Source organism: Neoarius graeffei, chromosome 10, assembly GCF_027579695.1.
Source record: "Neoarius graeffei isolate fNeoGra1 chromosome 10, fNeoGra1.pri, whole genome shotgun sequence".
Taxonomy (NCBI): Eukaryota; Metazoa; Chordata; class Actinopteri; order Siluriformes; family Ariidae; genus Neoarius; species Neoarius graeffei.
Window position 1 is genome coordinate 1,776,959 of NC_083578.1, and position 16,044 is coordinate 1,793,002.

Below are 16,044 nucleotides of genomic sequence, written 5' to 3' on the forward strand. Positions count from 1 at the left end.
ACCTTCTTGCTGTGAGGCGACAGCACTAACCACTACACCACCGCCACTCTTTCCTTTTTTGGTATACTTTCAACCACTTCATCCAACTGAAACAAGCTTTAACAATAATCAACTTTTATCTGTATAGCTTTGATGAAATTCACACAAATTGAAATTAATCATACAAATCATTACAAAGTTTTCAATACCCACAGACAATCTTCCTCCATATACTGTTTGTCTTTCATACATTTTAACTATTTGATGGAAGACATATTAAAATTTTAACTTGCTTTATACAAGCAGCACTTTGGGATACAAAGACGGATGGTGTTGCTTCTTTTATTCCTTGTTCTGTGGCCAGGTCATCTGTATCACTATCACTGCTCCTTACGTTCCTTCTGAATGCTGTATTTTTCATTTTAGTTCATTTCATGTATTGTTTGTTGCAAATAAGTGAATATAAGAGAAATAATACACATGGAGACCAAAGACATTTTTTTGTTTGTTTAAAAGAACATAAACGTCAGCGGCTAATTAACTGACTGAACTGTCTGTTTTTCCTTTTAATTAAATGTAAATAATGTGGAATGTGATTATGGAATGAAACATGTCTTGGCTGGTTGAGAATATTTGGGCTAGATAGGAATATTCTTTGTTTTTTTTCCCTCAAAACATAATTTTAAGTTTTAAGAATCAAATAAAATCTTAAATGCTAAAAGTATTAAAAATGTGAAACCATGACATGGACACAGGCTTTTCAGAGTTCATGGATAATGTCTGTGTTTGCAAATTTTTATTTAAAAATGAAATAAAATGCAAGCTCAACAGAGGTAGGTTAAACACAAACATTATTATATTCTGAAGTCAAGTCTGGCTTTTTCCCCACGTTACAGTTGAATTCTACTTAATGTTCTTCTGAGAACGTCAGTCATTGTAAAGCTCTGTACTGAACCCGAGAACACAGGCTCTGTTCGAACCAGACCTCCTGATGTTGGAGATGGCAGAGTGTGTATTACCCATAATGCAGTGCATATCAGTGTACAGCAGATTGAGCACAAATCCATGTTTACGCAATAGAATTAATTCTAGTAAGAATGCTTCTGTCCAGTGTGAGCATTTAGGACACAGCCCTTTGGTCCTTTATTTCTCTATAATGATCACCTTTAGAGAGACGCAATTCTTAATGACGGCCAATCCAACAGTTTTGTAAACACAGCCTACACAGTAACATACATACTTTGGATTTTAAATAAAACAGGAAACAATGCTGTGTGTTATTAAGGGAAGTTCTGAAAGGGTTAATCAGGTCATGATTGGGTTGAGAAGGTCAGGGTAAAGACGCCAGGGTGAGAGAATGTGAGGGTAAAGACGCCAGGGTGAGAGAATGTGAGGGTAAAGACGCCAGGGTGAGAGTATGTCAGGTTAAGAAATTTCAAACAAAGTATTCATCATAACTTGCATAAAAAAATAAATGTATAAATCAGAAGATATTAAAGTCTATTTAATTCTAGATGTCAAAGAGCTATGTATAGATAAATCAGATATAAAATATCAGTGATTATTCTTATATTCAATGTTATTTTAACATCTGCTTGTAATTGTGAGGTTAAGTGTGGGACTGATTGGGTCTATAATTGTGTGTGTGTGTGTGTGTGTGTGTGTGCGCATTCTTCAGTGTGTGGGGTTAAGAGTGTGGTGTTTAATGAACATGTGAACAGTGTTCAGTGTATGTGGTTTTTAATGTGTGTGTGCTGTTTAGCATTGGGTGTTTAAGGTGTGTGTGGTGCTCAGTATCCTGCAGGTTCACCCATTTTGCGGTCATCGGAAACTGCATTAACACACTCGCCCTCGTGCTTGGATACAGCATTAACTGCGTTGAAGAAATAATCTCTTAGTGTGTCGGTGTGACCAAGTGCCCGAAGAGCTTCAATCACATGCTGAAAACACACACACACACACACACACACACACAGTCCAACACTGAAATCAGTGGCTAAACACTCAAAACAGTATGTGACATTTAAGTGTCAGTGGATAATAAATACAACCCCAAATCAGAAAAAGTTGGCACGGTGTGGAAAATGCAAATAAAAAAGAAAGCAGTGATTTCTAAATGTACTTTGACTTGTATTTCATTGCAGACAGAATGAACCCAAGATATTTCATGGTTTCTGTGGCAACGGGGGCGTGGCCAAGTGGCAGTTTGTGAATGGAGGGCGGGGTCGGGGAAGGTAAGTGGCTAAGTCATTACACCTGGTGTCAATTAATGTGTGTGTGTGTGTGTGTGTTTGTTGCAGGGATGGAGTATAAAAGGAGGGGGAGAGCAGAGTGGCTCCCCGATCACAATGCATGTGTGTCTCTGAATGAAGGAAGGAAGGAAGCAAGCAAGCAAGCTAGCTAGCTAGCTAGCTAGCTAGCTAGCTAGCTGAAAAGCTAAAATAAGGAAAATAAAAAGTCTGTATGTGAACATCAACTCTCGCCTGCCATGTTTCTATGCTCCACCCACATCAGGAACTGTTACAGTGGTGCCAAAACGCAGGATGCACAGAAGGGAACCACCTCATGGAGTCCTCCTCATTTGAAGTCCTCCTCATCCTTGCCCTTGCTACCACCCAGCAGAACCAGCATCAAGCGCTGATCGCCCTCCGAAAGGAACAAGAGCAACGCTTTTTGAAACCTTGATGGTGGCCCAGCAGGAAGATCGCCAGGTGTTCCGGCATCTGCTCGCATCAGCAGGGGCATTGACCATCACCGCAGCCAGCACCCTCATGAAGATGGGCCCGCAGGACGATCCGGAAGCGTTCCTCACCCTCTTCGAACAAGCAGCCGAGACGTGGGGGTGGCCGCTGTAGCAGCACGCGGTGCGCCTCCTCCCGCTCCTGACTGGCAAGGCGCAGCTCACAGTGCAGTAGCTCCCTGCTGACAGCCGACTGGTGTATGCTGACCTGAAGAAAGCCATCCTGCAGCGGGTTGGCCGCTCCCCGGAAAAACATTGCCAGCACTTCCAAACACTGGCATTGGAGGAGGTCAGCCGGCCGTTTGCATTCGGCCAGCAACTCCGGGAAGCCTGCCGGTGGTGGCTGAGGGTGGAAGATTGCGATGCTGATGAGATCATCGATCTGGTGGCACTGGAACAGTTCATCTCTCGACTTTTGGAAGGAACAGTAGAATGGGTCCAATATCCTCACCCGGCGTCACTAGAATGAGCCATCAAGCTGGCGGAGGACCATCTGGAGGCAGCTCGGATGGCAGGCAGATGAGGCATCTCTCCTTGCTTCTCCTCTTGCGCTCTCTACTCCCCCATGTCTCTCTTTCCCCTCCCCACCCCGTTCCCCTACCACGGAGGCGGCGGCCAACTCCTCCCCAGCCGGCCCATCGCACCCGTGGTGTCCTCCCATCTCCCTCTTCCATGTTGTCTCCTCCTCACAGGAGTGACTCCCATAATGCTGGTGCAGAGGGAAAGCCTGGGCTGGTGAGCTGGCGTGGCGGGGAGTCGGAGCATCTCCAGAGTCGGAGCTCCGTAAGGGAGGTGGGAGCTGTGATCCGGATCCCCGACATGCCAGAGACCACCCCCAATTGGGCGGGAACGTATCACATACCAGTAAGTGTTCAAGGGGATACATATCACACGTTGGTGGATTCCGGTTGTAACCAGACCTCAATTCACCAACGCCTGGTGCAAGGTGAGGCACTGGGGAGAGCGCAAGTGGTGAAGGTGTTATGTGTGGACAGGGATGTTCACAATTACTCTCTAGTATCCATCCATATTCTATTCTGGGGCCAAATGCATAGAATTAAGGCGGTGGTTAACCCTCGTCCCACCCACTCGTTAATTTTGGGAACTGATTGGCCAGGGTTTAAAGAATTGATGGAACACATAATGAGAGGTGGGTCCTGCATAAATACGTCACGGGAAGCTCCCGGTGTGGCATTGACTGGGGAAGCTGTCACAGAGCCGTCTACGTCAGCACCGTGTCAGGGCGATACGAGGAGCGAGGAGCACCCCACCCCTCCTCCCTCTCTCGGGGATTCCCTTGAGGATTTCCCATTAGAGCAGTTGCAAGATGAGACTCTGCAGCATGTGTTTGACCAAGTGAGAGTAATCGATGGTCAAACTCTCCAGCCGAGCGTGACACCAGCCTTCCCTTATTTTGCTATTATTAAGGACAGGTTATACCGAGTGACACCAGACACTCAAACTGGAGAACAGATAACTCAATTGTTGATCCCAAAGAGCCATAGGGAACATGTATTCCATGCGGCTCACTTTAATCCCATGGCTGGACACTTAGGGCAAGATAAAACACTCGCCCGAATAATGGCCAGGTTCTATTGGCCAGGGATTCACGGGGATGTCCGTTGGTGGCGTGCGGCGTGCCATGAATGTCAATAAGTAAATCCCATGGCCACTCCAAAAGCGCCTTTGTGCCCTCTCCCTCTAATCAAGACCCCTTTTGAAAGAATTGGGATGGATCCTGTTGGGCCATTAGATCGGTCAGCATGGGGATACCACTTTATTTTAGTTCTGGTGGGCTATGCAAAGCGATATCCGGAAGCAGTGCCTCTCCGCAATATCTCCGCACGCAGTATTGCAGAAGCGCTCTTCCGTATTATCTCCTGGGTCGGGATTCCAAAAGAAATCCTGACAGACCAAGGCACTTCATTTATGTCACGCATACTGCACGATCTGTATGGGTTACTGGGAATTAAGTCTATCCGCACCAGTGTCTATCACCCACAAATGGATGGCTTAGTGGAGCGTTTTAACCAAACACTCAAGAACATAATTCAGAAATTCAGACGTGAGGACACACATAATTGGGATAAGTGGCTCGAGCCCCTGTTATTTGCAGTATGAGAGGTCCCACAAGCCTCCATGGGGTTTTCTCCCTTCGAATTATTATATGGGCGTAAGCCCTGTGGCATTTTGGATGCGCTACAAGAAAATTGGGAGGAAGGCCCTTCGCCTAGCAAGAATGAAATTCAGTACATTCTTGACCTGTGTGCAAAACTCCACACACTCACGCACTTAACCCAGGAGAATTTGCGGCAGGCACAAGAACATCAAATCCAGCTGTATGACGGTTGGACGCGCCTTAGAGAGTTCATGCCAGGAGACAAAGTGCTTGTATTATTGCCCATGTCGAGCTCTAAATTAATCACCAAGTGGCAAGGGCCCTTCGAGGTCACACAGCGAGTCGGGGATGTCGACTATGAGGTGAGGTGAGCGGATGGGGCGGGGCATTGCAAATCTACCACCTCAACCTTTTAAAATGCTGGAATGAGGGGGTCCCTGTGGAGTTGGTAGTTTCAGAGAAGGCGGAGCTGGGGCCGGAGGTAAGAAAGGTAACATCTCAAAACACTCCGGTCGCCTGTGGAGACCACCTCTCACCGACCCAACTTACAGAGGTAGCCAAGTTGCAGGAGGAATTTTCCGACATGTTCTCGCCCCTACCCGGCCGCACCCACCTCATAGAACACCACATTGAGACGCCCCCAGGGGTGGTGGTGTGTAGCCACCCTTACCGCCTACCCCAACACACACACACACACACACACACACACACACACACACACAAAAAAAAAAGAAGTGGTCTAGGATGAACTCAAGGCCATGCTCGAGATGGGCATAATCGAGGAGTCCCACAGTGACTGGAGCAGCCCAGTGGTCCTGTTTCCCAAGACCGACGGGTCAGTTCAGTTCTGCGTGGACTATAGAAAGGTCAACGTGGTGTCTAAATTTGACGCATACCCAATGCCTCGCATTGATGAGTTGCTCGATCGGTTAGGCGCGGCTCGCTTTTATTCGACACTGGATCTAAAAAAGGGATGTTGGCAGATCCCCTTGACTCCTCTCTCCCAAAAGAAAATGGCCTTTTCCACACCGTTTGGATTACACCAATTTGTCACACTCCCTTTTGGGTTATTTGGGGCACCCGCTATGTTCCAACAGCTCATGGACAGGGTCCTCTGCCTTCACGCTGCCTACGCGGCTGCATATCTCGATGATATAATAATCTACATTCATGATTGGCCACAGCACTTAGAACATCTGAGGGCCGTTCTAAAGTCGCTGAGGCGTGCGGGCCTCACAGCTAACCTGAAAAAGTGTGCAACTGGGCGGGTGGAAGTACGGTATCTGGGGTTGCACTTGGGTCATGGGCAGGTGTGTCCCCAAATTAACAAGGCTGCAGCGATTGCAGCCTGCCCGAGGCCCAAGACCAGAAAGGGGGTGAGACAGTTCCTGGGGCTAGCTGGCTATTATCATAGGTTTATACCTAATTATTTGGATGTCACCAGCCCTTTAACCGATCTCACTAAAAAGGGGGCTCCAGATCCGGTCCAGTAGACAGAGCAGTGCCAACAGGCGTTCTCTAAGGTAAAAGCTGCACTGTGCGGGGGGCCACTTTTGCACTCCCCTGACTTCTCTCTCTCCCCTTTATTTTACAGACTGATGCATCGGACAGATGGCTGGGGGCCATTTTGTCCCAGAAGGTGGAGGGCGAGGAGCGCCCCATGCTGTACATCAGCCGTAAACTCTCGATGCGTGAAAGCAAGTACAGCACAATTGAAAAAGAATGCCTTGCCATCAAGTGGGCGGTCCTCGCCCTCCTGCTGGGGCACCCTTTCACCCTCTGTTTGGACCACACGCCCCTCCAGTGGCTCCACCGCATGAAGGATGCCAATGTGCGGATCACCCGTTGGTATCTCGCCCTCCAGCCATTTAAGTTCGAGGTGGTCCATAGGCCGGGAGCACAGATGGTGGTTGCGGACTTCCTGTCCCATCGGGGGGAGTCTGCTTCAGGCCGGACAGCTCCCCGGCCTGAGTCGGGCAGTGGGGGTATGTGGCCAAGCAGCAGTTTGTGAATGGAAGGTGGGGTCGGGGAAGGTAAGTGGCTAAGTCATTATGCCTGGTGTCAGTTAGTGTGTGTGTTTGTTGCAGGGATGGAGTATAAAAGGAGGGGGAGAGCAGAGAAGAGTGGCTCCCTGACCACAACGCTTGCGTGTGTCTGAATGAATGAATGATGGAAGGAAGCTGAAAAGCTAAAATAAGGAAAATAAAAAGCGTGTATGTGAACATCAACTCTCGCCTGCCGTTCTTCTGTGCTCCACCCACATCAGGAACTGTTACAGTTTCATTCATTTTATTTGTTAATGTACATCCATTCCTGTGTTTCAGACCTGCAACATATTCCAAAAAAAGTTGGGCCGGTGGGCGGCACGGTGGTGTAGTGGTTAGCGCTGTTGCCTCACAGCAAGAAGGTCCGGGTTCGAGCCCCGTGGCCGGCGAGGGCCTTTCTGTGCGGAGTTTGCATGTTCTCCCCGTGTCCGCGTGGGTTTCCTCCGGGTGCTCCGGTTTCCCCCACAGTCCAAAGACATGCAGGTTAGGTTAACTGGTGACTCTAAATTGAGTGTAGGTGTGAATGTGAGTGTGAATGGTTGTCTGTGTCTATGTGTCAGCCCTGTGATGACCTGGCGACTTGTCCAGGGTGTACCCCGCCTTTCGCCCGTAGTCAGCTGGGATAGGATCCAGCTCGCCTGCGACCCTGTAGAACAGGATAAAGCAGCTAGGGATAATGAGATGAGATGAGAAGTTGGGCTGGTCAGTTTAGGGCGAATAATGAGGTAAAACAATTAAATAATGATGTGATTTGAAACAGGTGATGTCAACAGCTGACTGTAATCATGATTTGGGACAAAATCAGTATCCAGGAAAGGCCGAGTCTTTGAGGAGTAAAGATGGGCCAAGGATCTCCATATTGTCAAGAAACGCATGAGAAAATTATTCATCCATCCATAATCTGTAACCACTTATTCTGTGCAGGGTCGTGGGCGAGCTGGAGCCTATGCCAGCTGACTATGGGCGAGAGGCGGGGTACACCCTGGACAAGTTGCCAGGTCATCGCAGGAGAAAATTATTGAAATGTTTTAAAACAATGTTCCTCAAACAAAGATCTTAAACATTGTTTAAATGTTGTGAAAAAGAATGGAAACATTATAAAGTGGTAAATGTTTTACTGTCCCAACTTTTTTTTAAAAACTGTTACAAGAATCACACTATGATCAGATAATGTTCTGTTGTATTATTTTGAGTGAAATACAGGTCAAAGGTTCTTTACAAATCACTGTTTTCAATTTTCATTTCATTTTCAACAAACTTCTTCTGATTTGGGGTTGTAAGTGTCAACGGCTAATAACCAATAGTGAATATATGAGCATCAAGAGCTTATGACATCTGAGTGTTAACAGCTGATATCTGAGTGGTAACAGACAATAGCAGAGCTTTAACAGCCAATATGTGAGCATTAATATCTGATCTCTAAGTGTTAACAGCAGACATATCAGTGTGACCAGGAGATATACTCAGACTGAGTATACAGCTGATGTATTTTTCAGGAACCCCACCACTGTGTGGATTATGATTGGTTTTATTACCTCATCAAATTTCTTCTCAAACTGGAGTTCGTTTTTTCCATTCACGTATACAACAGGTGAGGCGATGGACTCGTTCAGAGTTTTCCCCAGCCACAGGTAATTAATCAGCGCCTGCAAGTGAGGACCAGTTCACATTCATTATGTAAAATATACACTTCAAAAAAACAGTCACATGTTTTCATTCCTCTACAGGAACTCAGTGGTGATGTCAGTTCACCAGATTTCTTGTTTCCTAGTTCCCTGATGGTTTTTGTTTTTTGTATCAGTGACACAGTGTTCATTGGTTCTCCATGTTTCTCGTTGTTGTTCTCTAGTTCTACAGCATCCCATGGTTCCTGATTTCTCTACTGGTTATATTTTTTGTTCCCTGGTGTTCAGCAGCTGCATAGCTAATTTATTTTCCTTACACTTATTCCCTTCTGGTGTTTAGTAGTTGATTGTAGTTCATAGTTTCAGAACTAATTTTGTGGAGTAACACACGTCCCTTCGATGGTTTTTAGTACTTGTTCTCTAGTGTTTCACAGGTCTATAGTTCTGTACAGGTGCAGCAATCGAGGTACGAGGTGCTCAGATGTTTAACTGGTGTTTTCATAAGGTGTTGAGAGGAGCTGAATCTGACCATGGCCATGCCCGTGGTGATCATACTGCCTCCTGAAGCTCCGATTACAAGAGTGTGCTTGTTAGACTGGGAGTAGAGGATGACTGGAGCCATGGAGGAGGGAGGCTGCTCTCCTACGCTTGCATGCACGCATGCACACACACACGCGCACGCACACACACACACACACACACACACACACAGGAGTTTAAGGTGAGGTGTTAGAAATTAGGAGTTCATTAATAAGTCAGGGTTATAAGTTAGAAATTATGGTTTAGGGGTTAAAGGTTAGGTGTTCGGGTTGGCATAGAAGTGAGCTCACCTGGGTGAATGCGTTTCGTTCTGCCACAGAAGTCAGCAAGCTCATTGTTCAGGATGATTCCTGTGCTAGAAGATAAAACTCCCGATCCAAATCTACAAAGAGAAAAATCACACACACTGAGGATAAACATTTATTATTCTATCCACATTCACTGGATATGAGCAATCGTGCATGCTGATTGGCTCTTCTACTACTAGGATATCAGCTCATATACCATGAGTAGAGAAAAACAAGATGACGGAGCATGTTACAGAACCAACAGAGGACAAAATAAAAACTCTGATCGAAAACAAAACCCCCAAAATACAAAAAAAAGCAACAAAATATGTAATAAAAGATTTAGGAATATAACGTCACCCCTCACTCCACTACAGGGTATTCGCCTCACTTTTTGCTGTTTGGGGTCCAGCCAAGATTACTTGTTAGATGCCTTGTTCAGTCAGGACACTGCTTCGGGTGACAGGAGGGTAGATTGGCAGGGCTGGATTAACATGGTCAGGGCCCCTAGGCTACAAGTTGCTGTAGCCCCCCCCCCCCCCCCCCCCCGGCCACCACCATCTTATCCCATCTACAAGAACTGTCTATTTTCTACATTTTAAAGTTTTTTTTTTTTTTCATTATTAAACTTTGTACAGCTGGGCCAGCAAAAGCAGAACACCAAAAACTATAAGGTTTAGATTGACAACAACTGCATGTCAATGTCATCGGAGTGAGTGTGTGTGTGTGTGTGTGCACGTTTGTGAAACTAGTGGCAGTGGCACATTCATCCACAAATGGGACGGGGTCTGAAAGGGATGGTCCTTCACCCTCACCAGAGCTAGTAGTACTACTGGCTGCAGCTAACATAACGTTTGCTACGCTAGTGTCATGATGACTTGCACTTGCCAGTTGGGTTTCATTAGGTTTAAAAAACCCTGTTAGTTTTGGTATATTGCTCAATAGAGCTTTGTCACATTGGGCTTTTTGCCGTTGCGCCTTGCACTTTTGAGCACCGCTCTCATATTTTCTGTCACACATGTTCACTGTTCAACTGTGGAGTGACGTCGTGCGTGACGTCTAACATTTATATATGGAAGGCGGATTTGCCTCACCCAATCAGCGTCCGTTTATTTAAATATTCATTTTGAGCCAATGAATATGAAGGGTTTTTTTTTTTCTTTTGACCAATTGGGGGCCCCCCCTGCGAGGCTGGGGGTGTGGGGGCCCCTAGGCTGAAGCCATATGAAGCCTGTGTGGTGATCCGGGCATGTAGATTGGCTGTCTGTACATCAGGACCAAAGGTTCCAAAGGTTGTTGTAGCCAGTGGTGGTAAGGGGGATAAATTCCCACTACCTATAAAATGCTCTCATATGGCATGTGTCTCCAATAGCCTCTGGCAACCAAGTCCAACTCCTGGCCTGCATGTGTGGCTTAGCTTCTAAGCCCGGCGGAACTGCTTTTACTGACAGGAGAAGGGGCAAAGGCGGACCTCTGGCACCTTAAAACCAGATATTTTGGGTAGATGGGGCTCATCAGCCTAGGAAGGCAGTTCATCTAGGGGAAGGAAAACCCTGATTTCAAACCTCCACTGCCTTATGGCATACCCACCCACGGGAAAGGCTTTGGGAGTCAACCCTAAGGAAAAATAAGGAGTGGAGTCCCCGAGGCAGTTGGATCGTCACCTTCAACTACCTTCCGGCAGCTCCTGCAGACAATTCAGCTCCAAACATAATGCTCTGCATTCCTTTGGATCACGTCGAAGTGGCCGAGAGGGAGACCCTGATGTCTGGGTAGCACAAGGTCTCCATACACTTTACCCAGGCTTGTGCCCTGGAGATGACAGTGCAGTCTCACCATCTGGTGAGAGCACAACACAGAAGACAGCAGTCACGAGTGATAAGTCCTTGCTCAATTGGTGTAGAGTTGGATGCTACAGATTGTCTTCAATGGTGGGAGGGGCCATCAAAGTCCCATTGTTCAGCTACCACCTGCCCCATGCCAGGCAGCCCCCAGCCAGTAAGGTGCTGATCCACCATGGTCTGCCTGCTTCAGTGGGTGCCTGAAAATTAGGGTAAATTCCGACAAGCAGATCGTCAACTATGCACCAGGCAAACAACAAAAGGAGAAAACGAAGACTCCAGCTCTTCGGATAGCAAGCTGGGATGATACCGGAAACATCAGAGCCATGTATGAGGGCATCAAGCAGGCAACAGGTAAACCGACAAAGAAATCTCCACCCCTGAAATCTAAGATGGGGATGATCATTACAAACAAGGAAAAGCAGCTGGCAAGATGGGTCTAACACTACCTCGAGCTCTACTCCATGGAAAACTCAGTCTCCTGGGAAGCACTTGATGCCATTGAGGACCTGCCTGTCCTGGAGGAACTGGACTCCGTTCCCACCATGGAAGATCTGATCAAGGCCATCAATGCTCTGTCAAGTGGCAAAGTACCAAGTGATGATGGTATTCCTCCAGAGGTTGACAATTAGCATAAAGAAGACCTACATCATGGGCCAGGACATTCCATCAACACTATCAATCAGCATCAATAACGAGGTTCTGGAGGTCACAGACCAATTCACCTATTTGGGGTCCACAGTTACCAACAACCTGTCCCTTAATATCAAAATTTCAAAGTGCATTGCCAAAGCTGCTGCCATCATGTCCAAGCTGAGCAAGAGAGTGTGGGCTAACAGCCAGCTGTCCGTGAACACCAAACTTATGGTGTACCAGGTGTGTGTCCTCAGCACCCTGCTTTATGGCAGTGAATCTTGGACCACTTATGTTAGACAGGAGCACCGCTTGGAGAGTTTCCACCTGCGTTGCCTTCAAAATATCCTGGGCATTAAATGGTAGGACAAGCTATCCAACACAGCAGTTCTGGAGAAAGCAGGCTCCCTTAGCATACACCTCCTGCTCGGTCAGTGTCGCCTGCGATGGCTGGAACACGTGCACTGCATGGAGGACGGCCGAATTCCTGAGGACCTACTGTATGGGGAGCTGGCCATGGGATGCCATCCAACTGGCTGTCCCATGCTATGGTTCAAGGACGTCTGCAAGTGCAACATGAAGCTGACAGACATCAACCCAGATAGGTGGGAGCAGTTTGCAGCTGACCGCAGCTGCTGGCATCACACTGTGAGACAGGGCATCAGGAGGGGTGAGGAGAAGAGAAATCTACAGCTGCAGATGGAGAGAGAGCTGTGGAAGCAGAGACAGCAGAACTAACCACCAGTCAGCCATCCGACTTCGTCTGCAACACTTGGCAGAGACTGCCATGCGAGGATTGGACTACTGAGCCACATCAGACACTGCTCTCAGCAAGTTTAAATCAACCAAGGTGCAACCACTGTCTCCCAAGACATAAGGACGCCAACAACAACATCAGGACAGACTAAGCAAGCCCATGAACGAGCTAGAGAGTAATCGGAGCAAAAGACCAATGAAAGAATCTCTATGCTAAATGAGAGTCTTTTGTCCCAAGGTCAGTCTAGGTCAAACTGTCTACCTTTGTCATAGGCCTTTAGGAAGAAACAAGATTCAAGATGCTTGGAGTCCAGTTGTGTATAAGGGAGTGGATATCCAGGGCACTACACATACTATTGAGCCTTTAGAGGGAGGTCCTACAAGGACGGTACACAGAACAGAATTGAGGCCAAGAACTGAGATGGTGAGTCCCCCTGATGTTAACATGCCTACAGTCGTGGAGATGCACACCTCTGATAAATTTAATGAACCTGATTTTGTTGTACTTGAAGAGGTTACTGACCCCCATAGCTCCGATGTGCCCAAGCACTGCAATGACATTACAGATAATGTTCTTGTACCGGAGCCAGTACCTAACAATGAGCCTTTACCTGTGACTGATAATGATAGGGGGGGTGAGTCTGTGGAAACAGGGGTAGAGAGATCCAGTGTCCCACATCTGGGAACCAGCTTACTTCCTCCAAGGCAGAGTTCAAGAACTATTGCGGGGGATACATACAAGCCCTTTTAACCTTCCAAAGTCAGTGGGTAATGCAGTAGCAGTGAGCCCAGAGATGGTCTCAAGTTCTATCAAGTCTTGGCACAGTTTTATTTGAGAAAGCACGACAAGGAGTGATGAGTTCTTTGCAGGATAATTAGTCATCGAGGGCACTGACATGTGCAGGGAAGAATGTAAATGTGGTAAAAAAAAAGATTAACAGACATTTATGGTTACAGTATTTTGTCATATGATATTTCAGTCATTTGTTTTTATTTTAATGTTTTTCTTTATTCTAAGACCAAAGGTAAATAAACCAAGTACACAAAAAACTTTTAATGTCATTATTTTCTATGGGTCTGGATTAAAATTTTAAGTAATGTGTTAATCTGAAATAAGCAAGACGAGTGTCTATAGAGTCATTTGTTTACCCAGTAGGGGGCAATAATTACCCAGTTGTCCGACAATGCAAGCACATTGCCATGATTAGTCAGTCATTTTCTGTCAGAGGGTTTGATCTGTCATATTGCCTGATATGGTTTCACTGGAAGGGACATGTTCAAGTGTTGTCCACTATTTGAATATTTTCTGGTGATAGAGCTATGGCCCTGTGATGACCTGGTGACTTGTCCAGGGTGTACCCCGCCTTTCACCCGTAGTCAGCTGGGATAGGCTCCAGCTTGCCTGCGACCCTGTAGAACAGGATAAAGCGGCTACAGATAATGAGATAAGATGAGATATAGCTATGATGTTTAAGGATTGTTCGGTCCATGTTTACTGTGTAGACTGGTAGCATGAAATCAATGAAAGCCATAAGCCGACTGCCGTACTTTTTCGTGTAAAATTTTAAAACGAGATGTTTTGCCATGCATTCTTCCTATGAGCTGTAATTGAGACTTGCAGCCCAAGACTCTCATTATTTTTCTTTATTGCACATTGATTGGGAAATAAAGACAAAGACCCCAAATAGCTTGTGTCCTGTGTAGTATAAATTCTGCAGGCTACATTTATTATTATTATTATTATTATTATTATTATTATTATTATTATTATTCAAGACTCCATTATTGACTTATTTAGTGACTATTATCACACAGTTGGAACATTTCTTAGTTCCAGCATTGGCCAGCAGGGGGACTCGCTGAAATTCCTCACAGTGTGTTTGGGTAAATATTTGTACTCACATGCTGTTGATGGTGCTGGTAACAGAGACGGCGTTCCCATATTCATCCAGCACAGAGATGTGTGTGGTTCCCTGTGTGTCAGTCTGTGGTGTGACGCTGTAGTACTCAGTATCATGGGTAATATTATTGCTGATCATCGCCCTGACACGGTCAGCAAACTCCATCTTAATCAAAGCAAGTGCTTCCTGTTCACCAACATTAATGCAATAAGACAAAAGTTTCAAAACTATACACTTTAAACACCACTGAACTAAACAAACAATTATTTCACTGTTTAAATAAAAGTGATAAATCTCAAAAAATGAAATAAGTGCACAAGAAGAATGTAAAACTTAACTAGTTAGTCAGAGACCGAGAGCTCAAAATCATTAAAAATGATTAGGACACGTTTGTGAGTAAATCATCAGAGTGCACACCTTATCTGAAGAGAACTTTGGGTCTTTGATAAACTGCTTCACTCCATTAGCGAATTTACATGCCTCGACGTAGCGATGGTATGCTAGCACCCTCGTGTCATCATGTATAGAACTAGGGTTCATTTTATAACCTGAAAACACACAGGAACTCAGAGTAATGGACGAGTTCACTAATGAGGAGCATTACTGTGGCAACGGGGGCATGGCCAAGCTGCAGTTTGTGAATGGAGGGCGGGGTCAGGGAAGGTAAGTGGCTAAGGCCACATCCACACGACAACGGCAACGTGATGTTATTTAAAAAAAATATCGCCTCCAAATGGGCAACGATCAGTAGAAATCAGGTCCATATGGCAACGCAACGCTTGCTGAAAACGATGCAATACACATGCCACACCTCTAGGGGCGCTGTAAGACGGTCCCTTCGGACACACCAGAACAACCCATACGAAAAAGAACAGTAAAGAACTTAAGAGTTTACCACTGTCTTAGTAGTAAATCCTTATAAATAAATATATATGCCATGTATGATTTACTCCTGAAAGTGGCCCATTTTGCATTTTCCTCATACAAATTTTTTATGAAAATCTAGTATGTATGAAGTGAACATTGTGCATGGTTTTTACAGATAATGTGTATGATGAATTACACCGTCTTTGTATGCTTCATGTAATGTTTGTAGTTTTAAATTATATTTTACAGTTTAAAATGTACATGCCTTTTATATGTAAATCCAACACAAACATATGTGGATTTACATATAAAAGGCATATACATTTTAAACTGTAAAATATAATTTAAAACTACAAACATTACATGAAGCATACAAAGACGGTGTAATTCATCATACACATTATCTGTAAAAACCATGCACAATGTTCACTTCATACATACTAGATTTTCATAAAAAATTTGTATGAGGAAAATGCAAAATGGGCCACTTTCAGGAGTAAATCATACATGGCATATATATTTATTTATAAATCCTTATAAGGATTTATCCTTGTATTTATAAGGATTTACTACTAAGACAGTGGTAAACTCTTATAAGTTCTTTACTGTTCTTTTTCGTATGGGAATAGAAGTAAGGACGCATGCGCATAAACTATTATGCGCGAGACTTCATATTAGCCACAAAGTCAGGAAAATCTGTTCGTAAAATTA

General features: G+C 45.4%; 1 protein-coding gene across 1 annotated transcript in view; it reads right to left on the reverse strand.

Moving 5' to 3' along the window:
* Positions 1 to 753: 753 nt before the first annotated feature.
* ggt5a (gamma-glutamyltransferase 5a) overlaps positions 754 to 16,044 on the reverse strand; it is a 39,464-nt gene continuing 24,173 nt past the window's right edge. Inside the window, exons 7-12 of the mRNA XM_060931072.1 lie at positions 14,884 to 15,014; positions 14,468 to 14,652; positions 9,339 to 9,430; positions 9,038 to 9,150; positions 8,419 to 8,529; positions 754 to 1,919 (exon numbers count right to left, since the gene is read on the reverse strand). Coding sequence (XP_060787055.1) covers positions 1,770 to 1,919; positions 8,419 to 8,529; positions 9,038 to 9,150; positions 9,339 to 9,430; positions 14,468 to 14,652; positions 14,884 to 15,014 — 782 coding nt within the window. The 3' untranslated portion in view covers positions 754 to 1,769. The remainder of the gene's footprint in view (positions 1,920 to 8,418; positions 8,530 to 9,037; positions 9,151 to 9,338; positions 9,431 to 14,467; positions 14,653 to 14,883; positions 15,015 to 16,044) is intronic.